The following is a 15968-nucleotide window of genomic DNA, read 5'->3' on the forward strand; positions in this document are numbered from 1 at the left end:
GTTTCTTCCCCTGCTGGGCAACTTTCCTTGTAGGTGCTGTGCCTCTAGAGTTGACTCTCGCCGCCTGCAGTTTAACCATTAAGTCAGCCCCTTGGGCACAGATGTGCAGCCTGTGGTTCCCAGCTGGGTAACACACCAACCGCCCTTCATCCCTGACTACACTTGAGCCTTTAGTTCTAATGCTCAGCAGAAAAGTGCTCCAGTATTGTGCTCTTCATTTGCTGCTGTGGGGTAGGACACTTTAAGTAGAGGACAGCTGAAAGCTCCCTTGCTGCCTCCATTTCTGCCTACTTCAGGCATACGCTGGTGGCAACATCACAATACATCCCTGTTTTTCAAAGCAGCAGACAGATGCTGACAGGGGAGAAAAATGTATATTTTAACGCATCCCATTGTGCCCCACTCTCCTGCCTTGTCTAATGCTGTTGTTCTGAGCAGAGCAGACTCTAAGGCTCCTGCCTTCTTAGCCAGTGGGTGTGCAACAGACCCATCGAATGAAGAAGGGCAGTTTGTGGGGTTCCTCCAGTAGCTGTAACAGTATCTTGAGGGCAGTTATGCTTTCTGGATCATGGTCTCTTCTGGCTGCCACTGGCCATACATCCAGCTGGGGCTAGATGTACAATGTCACGAAAACCTGAATAAAGCTAAGAGCCTTCCTGAAAGGATAGCCTTGACTATGGTATTGTGGACCCAGGGCCCACTCAGCCAGTCAAATAGATGAGATCAGAATTCACTTTTATTTCTACTCACCAGTCCCTCATGATTAAAGCTATAACTAGAGAGTTCATTGAACAGCCCTGGTGGTTTCCTTACCTGGCTGAGGGGAGGTGAGCCTCGCATTTTTTCCTGGAGCCCGAGTGGTGCACTCAATCTTCCTAGAAGACACATGTCTAATATCACATGGAATACCTAAAGGGAATTAAAGAAATTTATTTATGTGTGTGTGTATATGTGTATAGGTATACACATACAGACATATGTATATATATGTGTATGTGTGTATATGTGTGTGTGCATGTGTGTGTGTGTGTATGTGTGTGTTTAGAGAGAGAGAGAGAGAAGCAGTGGGAAGATGTGATGGCAAGACCAGACTGAAGTAGACAAGCTCCTATTCTAAGGTAAAGGGCTGGATATAGATGGAATAGCAAAAGTTCTCACCCCAACTGAAGGAGAAAAGAGAGACTGCAGAGCATAGGGCAGCTTGGAGAATTCAGAAGGAAAGACACGCAATGGAATGCTCTTCACTGGGGACATACTGAGCCACTTGGTCGAGCGTGGGAGGTAAGTGTGGCATGACAGTGTGAGGACACTCTCCTGTATCCTTGGTGTCACCCAATACAGAAGCATCCCATCAACTACAGGACCTGGAAGAACAAAAGGCTCTGGACAGGTCCACAAAAGGGTTTGCCAAGGTTAGGGTGTGGGGCAACTCCAGAGTAATCTGCATAGCAAATGCCCACCCATTCCTGCTTGTCTATATCAAGATAGCTAACAAGGAAGAGTGAAGAGAGGGGCTGTTTTAGTAATAGTAAACCTTTGTCAAGAAGCAGCTGTATTTCTTTCTTTCTCTTCACTCACAAGCTAGGGGCACCTAAGGGAGCTGCGTCTGCATTGTGAGTGTGTCTACAGGACACCCTGTTCCTGCGACCCATGTACCTCAGGACTGAGATCCCACTGGTCTCAACCAAACACATGACTTATCAAACACGGTAAGTCAGAAGGAGCAAAGCTTGCTTCCTCCTGCACCCCTCATGCTATACAGACATATAATCTCCTAAAGCAGCTGAAACTATGAACTATTTTCAGCCATTTCATGATAGTTACCTGCAATGGTAACCTGGGCGGAACTGTCAAAAAAGTCTCCTGTAATTGTGATGTCTGTTCTTCCCCCAAGGCTCCCAGTTTCTGGAAACACAGATAATATTTCTGCAAGAGTTTGGAAAAAAAAAAAAAAGTTAGTTTCCAAATATAGACCAGAATATGACCCAGATAATCATATAATAATAGGAGACATTAATAATTTCTTACTTTAACTTTCTAAGTCCAGCAATAAGTTGAGTTTTTTCTAGTAATAACTTTTAAAATGCACATAGTAAGAAAAAGACTAGAAATACGTATCATCCAGGATCAATATTTGAAAAGAGAGGGAAATGTGGAGTCGTTCATGGTATCGGCTAAAGTCCCTAGGTATCATGATGTTTTCTCAGAAAATCTGTCTCCTGACCTCGAGGACAATATTGACAAGTCAGGGAACAGTAAATTACAACACAAGGAAGCAATAACTTTGGGTACGCCGGGAAAGGCTTCAGTTCACACATATTAATCGTGATTCACTCTAAGCAGAAGAACGAATTTCACTGTCTTTAGGACTCTCCCACTCTTCCCCCACACTGAATGCTCCTTCCCCACATACACCTCACACCTCATACCAGTTCTTTTATGCTACTCCTAATTGTTTGAAATTGCCTACAGTGGCTAGTGCGGTGGCTCATGCCTGTAATCCCAGAACTTTGAGAAGCCAAGGCGGGTGGATCACCTGAAGTCAGGAGTTCAAGACTAACCTGACCAATATGGTGAAACTTCATCTCTATTAAAAATACAAAAATTAGACAGGTGTCATGGTGTGCCCCTGTAATCCCAGCTACTCGGGAGGCTGAGACAGGAGAATTGCTTGAACCCAGGAGGCAGAGGTTGCACTGAGTAGAGATCATGCCACTGCACTCCAGCCTGGGTGACAGAGGGAGACCCTGTCAAAAAAAAAAAAAAAAAAAAAAAAAAAAAAAAAGAAGAAGAAAGAAAAGAAATTACCTACAGTAACATGACACATAGCTTTATCTCATCCTTTCCTCTCCTTTGATCAAACTTTGACATTTCTAAGATTGATTCCCTCCAGGGAAAAGAGGAGTTGTATTTTGTGTAAACTAAGGGTACAAAGGTTAATGATGAATGTTTACTACCTAAAAATAGACATTTTATGAGGATATTTTATAATGCTTTTTGCCCATGAGACAAAGCAGAGGAGAAATATGGGGGCAAAGATTGATCCCTTACCCTCAAATACCAAAATTCACCACTAACTATAATAACCCCCTGCTTTTAAACTACTATTTTATAATTCCCTTTTTTTTCAGCACCAGCACTAGAATTTTGTATCAGTTTTATGTAGAAATTAACACATTCTTTTGTTATGCATTTAAAATTACACAGATCAAAGACAAAACAATTTATAAAGTTCTTAAACTTTTAACATAGTTGTAGATAATAGATAATTTTTTTTGACATTCACAGAGCACCTATTATATGGTACTAGGGATATAAAGATGAATACAAAACAGTTCCTGTCCTTGAGAAGATCAGCATTGTAAGGCAGGTATGCAAAACTATCATTTAATACCTTAGGTTGGAGAAATTGGAGAGTATATGAAAGAATAGAGAAGTTTAGTAGTACAATGGGAGTATTGAGGTATTGAAGAAAATGTTTAGAGATGACACTAATCTGAGTCTTAAAGGATGAATTAGAAGTGGCCTAGCAAAGAGGAGAAGGAGAGGGCATTTAAAGCAAAAGATAGCCTGAGTGTGGAGAGAAGAAATTGCACAGTGCAGGTAAGTGTTGCTGGAATATGAGAGAGAGAGAGAGAGAGAGAGAGAGAGAGAGAGAGAGAGAGAGAGAAAGAAAGAACAAAGTTTGGCCTGTTTCCAGTGGGGGATAGCAAGCCATCAGAGGATGGTGAGCAGGAGGAAACCATGCATCAGACAGATGCTTGATGCAGAGAATGCGAGGGGAGGGGCTTGAGGAGGCAGAGGGCAAGTTGGAGCCTCTAGAAACCACTGCAGCATGCAACACAAGAGATGATGGGGTCCAGAAACAGGCAGTTGCTGTACAGATACATCATAAATAAGAGATAAAAACTGGCAGAAATTGGTGATGGAATGGATATGGAAAGGAGGAGGACAGAGAAATACTGGATGAATTACAAGATTCTTGCTCCTCTAACTCTTTAAGCCACTTTTGGAATAAGAAGGATAAGCACCACTTTGTCCATTTTAGAGATGTTTAATTGAGGCTCAGAAAGCTTAAAAGGCTTAACCATGCTCAACTAGTGATTGAATGTCAGCCCCTCATGAGCTCAGCCCAGGGCTCTTTGCAGTTGTCCACACCCCATCTTCGTACAGCCTCCTCTGCTATGAAGAAGTTCTGGCCTGTAAGTCCTGATCCCAAGAAGACATTGGCCCTGGAAATGTCAAAGAGCTGTGTCGTCAGAGACACCTGTCAGCCCATCAATCATTCCAGGGTTTGATAGCAATGGGCAGGCTCACAACAAACCTTGTAGTGGGGTGGCAAGAAGAGTGTACTTCCCACCACATATTCACTGTGGACATAAGATTTAGAATTAGAACTACACATTCTAGCACTAAGACCTCTGGCTTTGGACAAGATACTTTGTTTATTGGAGTCTGTTTCCTCATCTGTAAAATGGGGCTAATGTTACCCCATCTCATAGTTAAATGAAATAAATATTGAGACTGCATGTCAGACACTTAGCAAGGGTCTGACATTCTTCCTGCAGCAGCTATCACTATCGCCACCACCTTGAGTGCTGCTTCAAACTTAGCCCAAACAGACTAGTTATATTGTTTAAAGACAGGAGAAATAAGGGTCAAAATTCAGCTGTTACAGGAGAGTAAATGACATTTGCTCCATGACCTGCGAATTATCTTGCACTTCTGACAAAGGTAGATTTTCATTGCTTCTGGAATCTGAAACTCCCTCACAGACATTTCTTCAGTGGCTGTGTGACTGTATTCCATTCTAGAACCTAAGTATTCTTTAGTAGTCAGCTTTCTACTACCAAATCGAGTTCACAATTCCATGCAAGTTTCCAATTTTCACATTTTTTTTAGTATGAGGGTTTACTCATCAGATGGCAACAGAACAGCTTAACAAAAATATTATTCATAAATTGTTGAATGAATGCTCAGAGACGGATGTCCAAGTAATTGGAAAGATGTGCTGTAAGAGTTTTTAAGTGCCATCTTTTTTTCTTTTACTTTCAGAACATAGAATAAGGCAAGACTCTTGTTTCTTTTATTCAATTTAGATTCATAGACTTTATATATAAGCTTATTATCAAGTTTTTTTTAATAACTAAACTTGACATGGATATAAGCAATTTAATCTCAACCAAAACCAAGATGCCATCTATGACTGTAGGGAGAGCTTCAGAGGTTAATGGTCATCAGGAAATGGCCAAAAGATAGGGAAGGAGGGACCAACATTGAGTGAGGCACAAGGGAAGAGAGTACATGGTGAAGGGAAATCGTACCTGAGTGTGTCTGGTACAGGAAAAGGTCCTGTTTAGCACTGATCAGCCATGCCTTCTTGTGGACCATTGACCTTTGAAAAATACAAAGTTCCATTTTGAATGAAAATATCATCTGGGATTGCATTTTTTTGGTTGGCTGCCTGAAAGGAAGATTGGGAACTAACCTCTACTGATCCTTAGCACAGTTGAAATAGCAGCTCCCTTGGATGACTAGAGAACAATAGCAATGAGACAAAGTTGTTTTCTGATATGTAAAATTATCATATGGGAATAATGCCTGCTTCATAGGATGTCACAAACATTCAGTGAAATAAGTGTGAAAAGGCCTAGTCCTTAGTTGGCCTATAGTCAATACTCAATAAACATTAATTTTATTTTTTCCAAAATGAGAAAGAGATACAATCTCCACACTTTGGGCTGTAGAGCTATATATAATGTGTTGCTGTCATTATAATGCAATTATTATCATTAGACCCTGCACTTTTAACAAATACCTGTCAAATTATACATGGGCAAATGTAAAGTAAGGATTCAGAAATACGGAATCCTAATTTATCACTTCAAAGTGTGATGAAATGTGGACCCCTTCCATCTTGAAGAAGGCACTTGCTGGATGGTACAATGCATTTCATAAAACCATGCTCCTCAGAAGATACATGTGACAGTTTTCAATCTATAGTACTTTGAGATTAGTTAAGATTTAATTCCCAAAATTCTACACCACCACCATACTGAAACACATGTTGCCTACAGATGAGAGAAGAGGACACAATTTTATTCACTCAAGTAAAAAAAAGTCACGAAGGTACATGTGGTCTCATTACACTATTCTGTTTGTATATGTTTAAAATTTTTCATCATAAAAAGATAAAGTAAGCAAAATGAGAGAGATAATATAAAATGAAGACAAATTTGCCTATTTCTATTCTTAGTTACTTACTTGCCTCTGTTAAATACTGAGAAGCTAACATTCTGGGAGCCTGTAACACAGAAAAAACACATATTAACTCAGGAATCTGCATGAATCTTCTGGGCCAGCCCATTGCTTTCATAAGCCCAAAGACTCCAATATCATCAAATTTCTACCCAAACATGTAATTTCTTTAGTGGTTTCCCCAACCGCCAAAAGAAAAAAAAAAAAACACCCACCTCAGAGGCTTAGCATCATTAACAATTGGACTTCCAGCATTAAAGGGGCAAAAGTATTATTGCATAGCAGGGAAGAGCCCAGGCTTGGAGTTAGATGGAGCATAATTTAAATATTGATCTACTGGTAACTAACTTTAATTTTCTCACCTGCAAAACCAAAATAATCCCATCAACTTCACAGGTGTATGTGACCATTAAATTAGTGTCTATATGAGCTGTTTCATACAGTAGTGTTTTCCAGGGAGCTCTCAACAAATAGTAAGTGTTATTATTATCCTCATGAGACTCAATCTTACAATTGTTTTTGTGTTGGATAGAGAGAAAGAAATGGATAAGACTTTAAAATTATGTTACTTCTCTAACAGACCTATGTAATCGCCTTCCACATGGCACTGCAGAGTCCCAAGCCCGTGGTCCTCCTGAATAGGATAACTAAGGAAAAGACAAACTGAAGTAAGAATTAACAAACAACTCATTGCCACAAGATCTGACTCATTAACCAGGAAAGTCAAAAACAAAACACAAATTTGCCAAAGAAAATGGTAGGTACTGAAAGTATAATGAGTTCGTTAGGGCAAATGCTTACTGGTTAGTATTGCCCTATATATATATACTAGTTAGTAACGCCCTAAGCATTTGCCCTAGTACTAACTAATATTACCCTAAGCATTTGGTCCTTTCTTTTCAAATGTGTCATACGACAAGTATGGCAAAACACTTATTAAAAAAAAAAAATCTGTTATCAAGTATGAGCCCCAGAAAGGATAATCCTGAGCTAACAAAATGCAGACACAAGGAAGACTAACACAACTGTAGAATCTGGCTCTACTATACACCAGCATCGAAAACTGAAACGAGAGAGTGTCATTCTTGTAACAGCCTCTAAGGAAGGGCAACCCACCCTGTCCAGAGTGAAGCAAAAACCCAGCAAAATGTTGAATATTTGAACCAGAGTGTGCAGAAACTTATTTCTTAAATTTTTAGTTATTTTTACCTTTGACTAGTCATTGAAGCATAGTAATTAGAATCATGCACTCTGGAGCCTGGTTAGTGAGACAAGGTTCAAATCCCAGGTCTGCCACTTGCTCATTTTGGGACCTTGCACAAGTTACTTAACTTCTCTGTGTCTCAAATCCCTCATCGGTAACGTGAGACTAATAATTGTACATACTCCCAAGATGATTGGGTGACTTCAACGTAAAGCATTAGAGCAGAGTTTGGCCTATAGTAAGCCTCTAACAAGCATTAGCTATGTGTTTTCAAGGAAGGTTTTTGGCATCCACTTCAACATGCATTTTGAATCAATCCCTGTGTCTTTTTCAGCAGTCTAAAGATAAGGCAGTCAATAGCTATACGTGGTTTCTATTTTTTAAAAAAACAGATATGCGTTGAGTGGGGAGAGAAAGATAGAGAGAGTGTGTGTTGTATCCACATGGAAGAACTTACAAGCATATGCATTGGCAAGATAAATAAGACACTCACCAGTTTCCCGTCTGCCTGTTTACAAGAGAGCAAGGAGTAACCCATTTGTCTCCTTGAGCTTCCAAGATCACTGGGCTGTATTTAAAAAAGAAAAGAAAAGACAAGGGACAATTTTGCAATGCTCCCAATAAACATTCCTCACAAAACTCAGAGGAAACATGGTTATGAATTATTCTACACCATTGCAGGTGGCTGAAGGCTGTGCCTCAAGTGGATGTTAAGTAAAATTCTCAGCAGAGAGTAGGGGTGCACTCATGGCTAATGCTTTCACATTAAACAGAAAATATTTCCCCCTTCTCAGAAAACCTTCATCATCTCCACACTGGCTATATTGGTTCTATAATATGGCATTTATGCCTTTATTCCCTCTTTCACAGGCTGTATCCCAAACCAAGGCTGAAATGGGACCAATTAGCAAATATGGCACATTGCCAAGAATGTACTAGGAGTTTCTACCCCCCACAACAAGAGTAATTTTCTTGTAAGGTAAGTTGACTATTCCTTAATGCCAGATATGTAAATCTTGACAGTAATCAGATCATGTTCTCTTCAACTAGGGTAAAATCAGACAAATGGAGTAGAGTAGAAGAGGATGCCCCCAACCCATCCAGAGTGAAGGAAAAATTAGACACCATGTATAAAATCTATGCAGCTGAGCATATAGTAAGATTATTTTCCTTCTACTTTATAAATCTTCAGTATAATTGCTTCATTTGTTGAATGATCATGGTTGTTTAGAGCTTCCCACAAACTCAACAATTTCAGTAATTTCAACACTTTTTGTCTTGTTCTCCTCTCTCTCTAGTGTAGATGATTTAATAGTAACACTTTCCACCACATCTCCAGTGAAGAAAGTCATGTTGACATCCTAATCATTTCCAGAAAACATTAAGAGCTCTATGGCTTTTAGTACCTGTGTCCATGTTTTCTTCTGATCCCACTAATATAATTTCTAAATACACAAATGGATAACAACCAAATAAGAAAGTTATAATGCGCTTTTGGGTTTACACATTATTTTATAAAGAATCTATCTCAGCCTGAGAAACAAAGGAAGGAAGGGTGAGAATTCAAAAAGAAAATCCACAGATGCAATTACAGTTCATTTCACACTGAGCCCAGAATGACTAGTTGTCAGTAAATAAATGGACAAACTTAATTGACCAGTCGCAATTACATTAACAAAGTTTGCTGAAGCCAAGCTCACGAGGGACCGTAAACTGCAAAGAGGAAAACAGCAATTCTGTGCCAACAGCTTACAATTAATTGCTGTCAGGGAAGGTGGTCCCAGGAAGCCATGCAGCATGCATGTAGCTAAACACAAAACAAACACATGCTTACCTGTCAATGTACTCAGCATCAAAATCAAAAGTTTCCAATCTTCCAGTGATAATCCAGCCATATACATGTATTAGTTTTCCTGTTTGAATAAGAATTTTTTTTTAATTTAATGGACTTAGCTCAAACTCTCAATGTATAATGAAAACTGTGTTTCTTTTTGGTTATGTATAACCAGTATGGCAAAGCCAGTCACGACCCAGAAAATTAATACTTTTAATAAATTGTATAACAGTAAGATCAAGGGTATGATTTAGTGATCAATATTATACAATATAAAAGCTAAAATAAGCAATTATTTCAATCACAGGCATAATCATCTACACATGGAGCATAGAAGGAATAATGGGTCTTCTTCACAGTCCCAGAGGTGTGAACGTTTCAGAAAGGAAGGGCTCGTTTCCACATACTGCCCTGTTACATTCTCTTGGCTCTGTGGAGACCATCTGCCCAACATGAGATTTAAGAATAATGTGCCTTGGGGTGCCCCAGCCTTCATGAGACTTTCCTCTGGACACTTGCTAAAATGAACATGTGATATGAAGAGGCTCGTATCACACAATCAGATGGGTTCTCAGTGACCCCAAGTATGTGCCTTACAAATAATTACAATATTTAACCATGTGTACTTAATCTTCTACTATCACAGACAATGTTTAGAGATGAGAGAATGTTTGTTAGTGATATAAACCTCAAGGAATGGAAGAGAAAAGGGTACTGAGGGACTCATGAGGTCATGAAATCCAGAAGACTCTTTATGGACACCGAATGCCACCAAAGAATGTGACCAAAAAGATGTTCCCTTCATACTGCACTTGTGTATTATTAATAAGAAGTGACTTTCATCTACAGTCATTGGATGACTGCACTAAAATAATAGTAACATTTCAGAAGGTATTACAGCTATCATTTTATAGGTGCATGGGTGGAAAGATCTAATGACAGACAAAGGTCACAGAGTTTGCAGAAACCTGGAGTCTCAAGTTTCCTGTTACTGCTTAAAAAAAAAAAAAATGGAAGAATAATTATAATTTCAATAGGGCTAATTGATCAATTCCCTAGTCTTGGTGGGTATGACTTCTAGCTTTGACAGGCACAATTTTAAAAACTAGTGAAAGGTTGCAGAAGTTAGGAATTTCCATGGGTTTTTGTTTTGTTTCTAAACAAAGATGGCCAACAGAGGCTGACAAATGGCCACACCAGACCACAGTGCTGGGGGATTCCATGTCGTAGTGAAAGACTGCTAACAACGTATAGAAATCCAACTGCTCAGAAAGCATCGTCCCTCTTGTCCCTGCCACCTCCCCCATCTCCCTGGCTGCTACGCTGGGCAGGCTTCCCAAATAAAATGAGAGTAATTGTCTGGAAAGTGATTGAAAAGATGCAGTCGTGTGGATCCTGCCCAGGGGGACCACTCCAACCCAGCCAGCCACCAATCCAGAAGGTGGAAGAGACACAGAGCAGATCTCCAGCTCAGTGGGAGAAACAGGCTTGGCAAATCTGGGTGCCAGCTGACATTCCATTTCACACCTCTAATGGCTGGCTCCTTCCTCATCCCTCACTCTAACAAGATGTCTGCCATCTAAACAGGAGTTTCTAACACCAGAGCAGCAGGGACCCAAATGTCTTCAGGTGATGTTTACAGACCACATCCCTTTTTCATAAAATATCAGATACTGATTATTCAGACAAATGGAAAGGAACAGATCTGCATAAAACCCACAGGAGTAAGAGGATGCCAAATCCATCATTCTCCAGAATATAATTGAAATTCACTCACACATCATTTGTGTCTATACACACAAACACAGAAAATATACAAATGCTCTCCAGTAACTTAGATCTTCATTTTGACATGCTTGAGCAATTGAGCCAATCAAAACAACAAGATCCTTCTAAGCATTTAGACACGATTATAATAAAAATTTAGCAACTTTTTAGCACATTCGTGCCATTTTGGAAACCCTAACAAATGAAAAACCTTAAATAAAGGTAGGAATTTGCCAGGAATTAGACAGCAAATTATATATAATCCTAGCTGTGTTTACTACTTAGTTTTAAGCCAGATTTACCAATTCCTGAATCCACTTCTCAGTTGCAATCCCTTCTCCTTTTATGTAAATCCCCAGCTTTATATAATCTTCTTTTCTATCCTCCTGGCTTTTATATATCTGTGTGCTAACTTTATAAACAAAACCCCTAGATGAAGACTACAGTTAATGGCCTACCAAGTGGCACCCAGTGCTACTCAAAACATGACAAAATGGTGGATACATGGGCCACTCTGGATCTGGCTGTCTGGTTCAAATCTCAGCTGTGATATTTATTATCTCTATGACTTTAGGAAAATTTCTTAACCTTTTGCTACCTCATTTCTTCATCTGCAAAATGAGAATAAGAATAGCTCTTCTATTATCCAGTTTTTGTGAGGATCTAGAAGATATCTGAAGAGCTTGGACTGGAGCCTGGCACCCAGTAAGAATTTAATAAAGGTTTATCATTATGTGAATTATTATAAAGTAAAAAGCAGGATAATTCCTCTTTCCTCCAGTCTCTACCACCAACGCATTTGATTTTGCTGGCCTCTTTTTCTTTTCATGTTTGGATTCCTTTTGTTTTCAGTGAAGTAACAGAGCAAAAGTGCCCAGAGGTAAAACCGAAGCAAGTTTAAAAATGAACCGGAGGTTGACTCTTATTTTCAAAACAGCATCAAAGAAGAAGCTAACTTTTCCCACTCATAAAAACCACTCACCTGGGTTTGCAACAAGCTTTGGCCAAGAGATTCACAATTATTCCTATTTTAATAGAATATTTCCTACCTGGAACTCCACTTGAGGGATAAACTTGGTGAACGATCGGTGTCTGTGCCTTGGAAAACTGTTTAGAAAATATTACCACAAATGAGCACGTCATTAAAATATTCACAAACACAGGAGGCACAAGTGTTCCTCAGACAGCATCACTTGAAGGTAATAAATGGTTACCTTTCCTCATGTGAACCTCATATCTATCTAGTTCTTTTTATCCTCATAATATTTCTATGAAACAGAAATGACAGACATCATATCTCTACTATAGATGAGGTAGAGGTAATTTTATTAAGATCTCATAGCCCTCCATTTTGTACCATACCGTCCAAACCTTGACAAGCCTGTTTTCTACTTGCCCATCTTTTGTACCCAAGAACACATTTTACTAGAAAGAAAGGTAGACAGGTTTTTACGCAGAATGTCGGTCTTTTAATTCCATTATTGTAATTTGATGTTTTGGGGGGCCTTTAAGATTTTGATTTTTCTAGAAAGGAATACACTTAGTTAACTGGATGAAAACTTAAATCATTATCAGCCAGCACCTTGGTAGGTATCAGGAAGCTACAAAAAATGAGAATTTGGATAGGCACACAACTGAGGTGCTTACTAGGGATATGGAGGGTACCTGCTGTGAGAGAAATGACTCAAAAGATTCAAGGAATGGGGAGCAACATTGTGCTTCAAGAAGGAGGAAAGCAGCATCAATGGGAGCAGTGTGAGCCTGAAGAAGCCTGGAGGTGGCATTCCAAATCATGTTACGATGGCCCTGTCCCCAGAGCACACCCTCTGCTAACCATAAGCTCCTAAAGCAGGGGCAATGCCTGACTGAGTCACTGCTGTGTCTCTGTGCATAGACTGATATGTAGACAGCATTCGAATCTTGGCACATGAATAGGGTCGCCCAATCTGGGATGACTGATATACTGCCTGGAAGGACAGGTAAGAATGAGGCAATCCCAGGAACTCCATCTCACCTGTAGGCATCTGGGTTAGTCTAAGGTTAGTGCATTACTCCATCAGAAAATCACATCAGGGCCAGTGTGAAGAAATGGGAAAGCTTAAGGATGGAATGGCCAGACCAAGGCTTGACCTGTGAGCCAGTGACTCACCTAAGAACAGACCTAGTCTCCCCACCACCCCCCACCTCCTCTAGATGCCTAGACTAACACCATTCCACACAACCTACAGTGCTTCCCATTTGCAAAACAAATTACAGCAGCAAATTGTTTTGTTTGGTCTGCTTCCAGCACCCCAGGAGTCCACCTTCTCAGAGAGAGTATCACGAAAGAATAACTTGGTTGTTAATCAACAGCCCTAATCAGACATTGAGAATCAACAGACATTGCAACAAAGCTGATGGTGGCTTGCCAAGCATAGGTTTTAAGTATTGATCTATACGCTGTACAGTCTGCCATGAAGGCTAGCTTCCTCACTTTCTAAAGGAAAAAGTTAGAAAATAGTTCACAGAAAATATGTGCCGTCAGGGGGTCAAAATAACAATGCTGTGACTTCACAAATTGGGTGTTGGTTCTGATCTCACCAAAAGATAAAGATTAATACAGTTATGTACACACCTGCCAAACATTCAATCCCCACCCCAGCTTCCCAGCCAACCACTGCCCCTAGGCCTTTGTACCAACATTATTTCAACTGGACTATATCATAGGAGCCTAGTGAAGCAGAGTAGCGGTTATCAACCCATCTCACAGATGTTTAGAAGCTGAGGCAGCTGGAACAACCAAGTCCAAACCAAATAAGGAAGCACGCCTCTCTATTTCAACCTGAAATATAATAGCTACCGCTCAGTCTGTAATCCTGCGACCAGACTTCCATGGGAAATAGAGCGACTCCTTTATTACTCCCTCCCAGCTCCTGAGATTGTGGTGGGCCAGGCTTGGGGTTAAACCTCAAAAAGGGCTTCAATCGTGATTCTCTCTGAGCTGACACAACATAACATAGTACATTTCTAAGAGAAACAGGCCCCTGGTCACCCACCAGGCTACAGACATGACAAAGTGTAAAATTAATGAGCTTCCAAATCAAGCTTCTCGCATGCTGCTCCTCGGGCCCCAGTGAGGTCAGTAGAAGCAAGAGAGGGGAGAAGAAATGCTGCAGATTAGGATGAGAAAGCTGCAGCCACCAGCCGTGTGACCAACCTTCTGTGAGTTATTCAAACTTGTCAGTGCCCACAGCAGGCTCTTTGCAGTGGACTGGCAAGATGGGATTAATTTTTAATACTCATGGTTCCCTCTGTCCAGTCCCAAAACAAAGAGACACGTCGTGTTTTCTTTAGCTTGGAATGCCTCTCATTAACTGCGTCCCCTGGTGATTTTTCATCAACTCACCAACATAGTTGAACCACTGATGGACTTGTTTTCTTTCATGTGCAATTTTAGGAAGAATTTCTCCTCTTTCCCCCTCTTTCTCTAACCAATCTTTTAATAAGTAGGAAAACTACCATCTGAGGTGAAAAAGATCATGGTGATTAAGAAGCACGCTTGGCCTTCTCTTTTCTGTTATGTTCGCTGAGACAGGATAGAGGTGGTGGTGCGGCTCTTAGTAAGAAAGAATGATATAATGATTTTTCTTTCTGCTGCATATGTGCAAAAGCAAAATTCCAGAAAACAAGATTCTCTTCGATTAAGACACAAATTATTAAACCTGTAACAACAGCAAATTCCAAATTTTAAAAACAAATAGCCTATATGAAACGTGGATCGTAGGAGAGATTAATTTACAAGATGAAGCCTCATTCTGAAGGAGCATTAATTAGTGACTACATTGTATGTTTTGAAACAGCTCTTAAACAGAGGTACCCCATGTGAAGTGCAACCACATCCACAGGAGTACTGCCAAATCTCTGCCTTTTATAAACTATCTAGGACCTACTTTTTCAGAGATTGTTTTAATGTAAAACTAATCTGAAATGGACACTAGACTGAACCAAATATAAACAAACTCCTGGTATAGTTATCAAGACTGTAAAATAAGTCAGGCATGGCTTCCTAAACACTCTCTCTCTCTCTTTGTCTCTCTCTCTCTCTCTCTCTCTCTCTCTCTCTCTCTCTCTCTCTCTCCTTCCTTCCTTTTTGATCTCCCTAAGCATGAAGGAGAATTCTGGCAGCAAATATCCTTTCGGTTCAGTGTTGGAAAGACTAGCAGAAATATACCAGGAAGCAGGGGGAGAGGTAGAAATTGGATCTCTTTACCAAGGGATGTGGGTCCTTGAGTCTCTTCACCAAGCTAAGACTCAGCATGATCCAAGCTATAAAATGAAACACTGATCTGCAAAGGTAATCTTGGTGGCCCCTCTATGGGCTTCTGTTTAGGAGAGAATTTAGAGTGAGACGCAGGTTCAAATCTTGGTTCTGCCATTTACTACCTGACAACATGGGCCAATAATTTAATCTCCCTGAGGCTCAGGTTGTTCATTTGTAAAAACACAACAGTAAATAGCTACCTCATAAAATTGTAAGCATTGAATTAGACAATGTACATAAAGCATTTTGCTAGCGGCTGACACACAAGTGTTCAACATTCATCTTTCGTTAGTAGAATCTAAGAAACTGTCATTACCAGCCACCATTTTTTTAATCCAGTCAAGCAGACACTCTGGCTCATTTACAACTTGCCTTTCAACAACATGAGTACACCCTCAGACTATGTAAACATACCTTCCTCCAGCCTTAGAACTCACCTTGAAAATACAGCTGTCTCGTAGTCCTGGACTTGGGCTGCTTATCAACTGACCCCCGAAGTATGCTTCCAGACAGTACAGACCCTCGTGTGCTTCAGACTGCAGAGATCTGAGGACAGAAGTGGAAATCCTTATGAATCAAAAACCACGAATTCCCAAAGCTAGCAG

General features: G+C 40.2%; 1 protein-coding gene across 15 annotated transcripts in view; it reads right to left on the reverse strand.

The window, feature by feature from the left end:
- Positions 1 to 15968, reverse strand: part of PKHD1 (PKHD1 ciliary IPT domain containing fibrocystin/polyductin) — a 553193-nt gene that overhangs the window by 529346 nt on the left and 7879 nt on the right. For all 15 annotated transcript variants that reach the window (XR_012517272.1, XR_012517273.1, XM_074397885.1 and 12 more), the window contains exons 5-13: positions 15801 to 15909; positions 12113 to 12170; positions 9297 to 9375; positions 7956 to 8030; positions 6841 to 6905; positions 6265 to 6304; positions 5325 to 5395; positions 1825 to 1926; positions 814 to 909 (exon numbers count right to left, since the gene is read on the reverse strand). Coding sequence is in view for 13 of the 15 variants with exons in the window: in XM_074397885.1 (XP_074253986.1) it covers positions 814 to 909; positions 1825 to 1926; positions 5325 to 5395; positions 6265 to 6304; positions 6841 to 6905; positions 7956 to 8030; positions 9297 to 9375; positions 12113 to 12170; positions 15801 to 15909 (695 nt within the window). In the remaining 2 variants the exon portion in view is untranslated. The remainder of the gene's footprint in view (positions 1 to 813; positions 910 to 1824; positions 1927 to 5324; positions 5396 to 6264; positions 6305 to 6840; positions 6906 to 7955; positions 8031 to 9296; positions 9376 to 12112; positions 12171 to 15800; positions 15910 to 15968) is intronic.

The sequence above is a fragment of the Saimiri boliviensis genome, chromosome 4, assembly GCF_048565385.1.
Source record: "Saimiri boliviensis isolate mSaiBol1 chromosome 4, mSaiBol1.pri, whole genome shotgun sequence".
NCBI lineage: Eukaryota > Metazoa > Chordata > Mammalia > Primates > Cebidae > Saimiri > Saimiri boliviensis.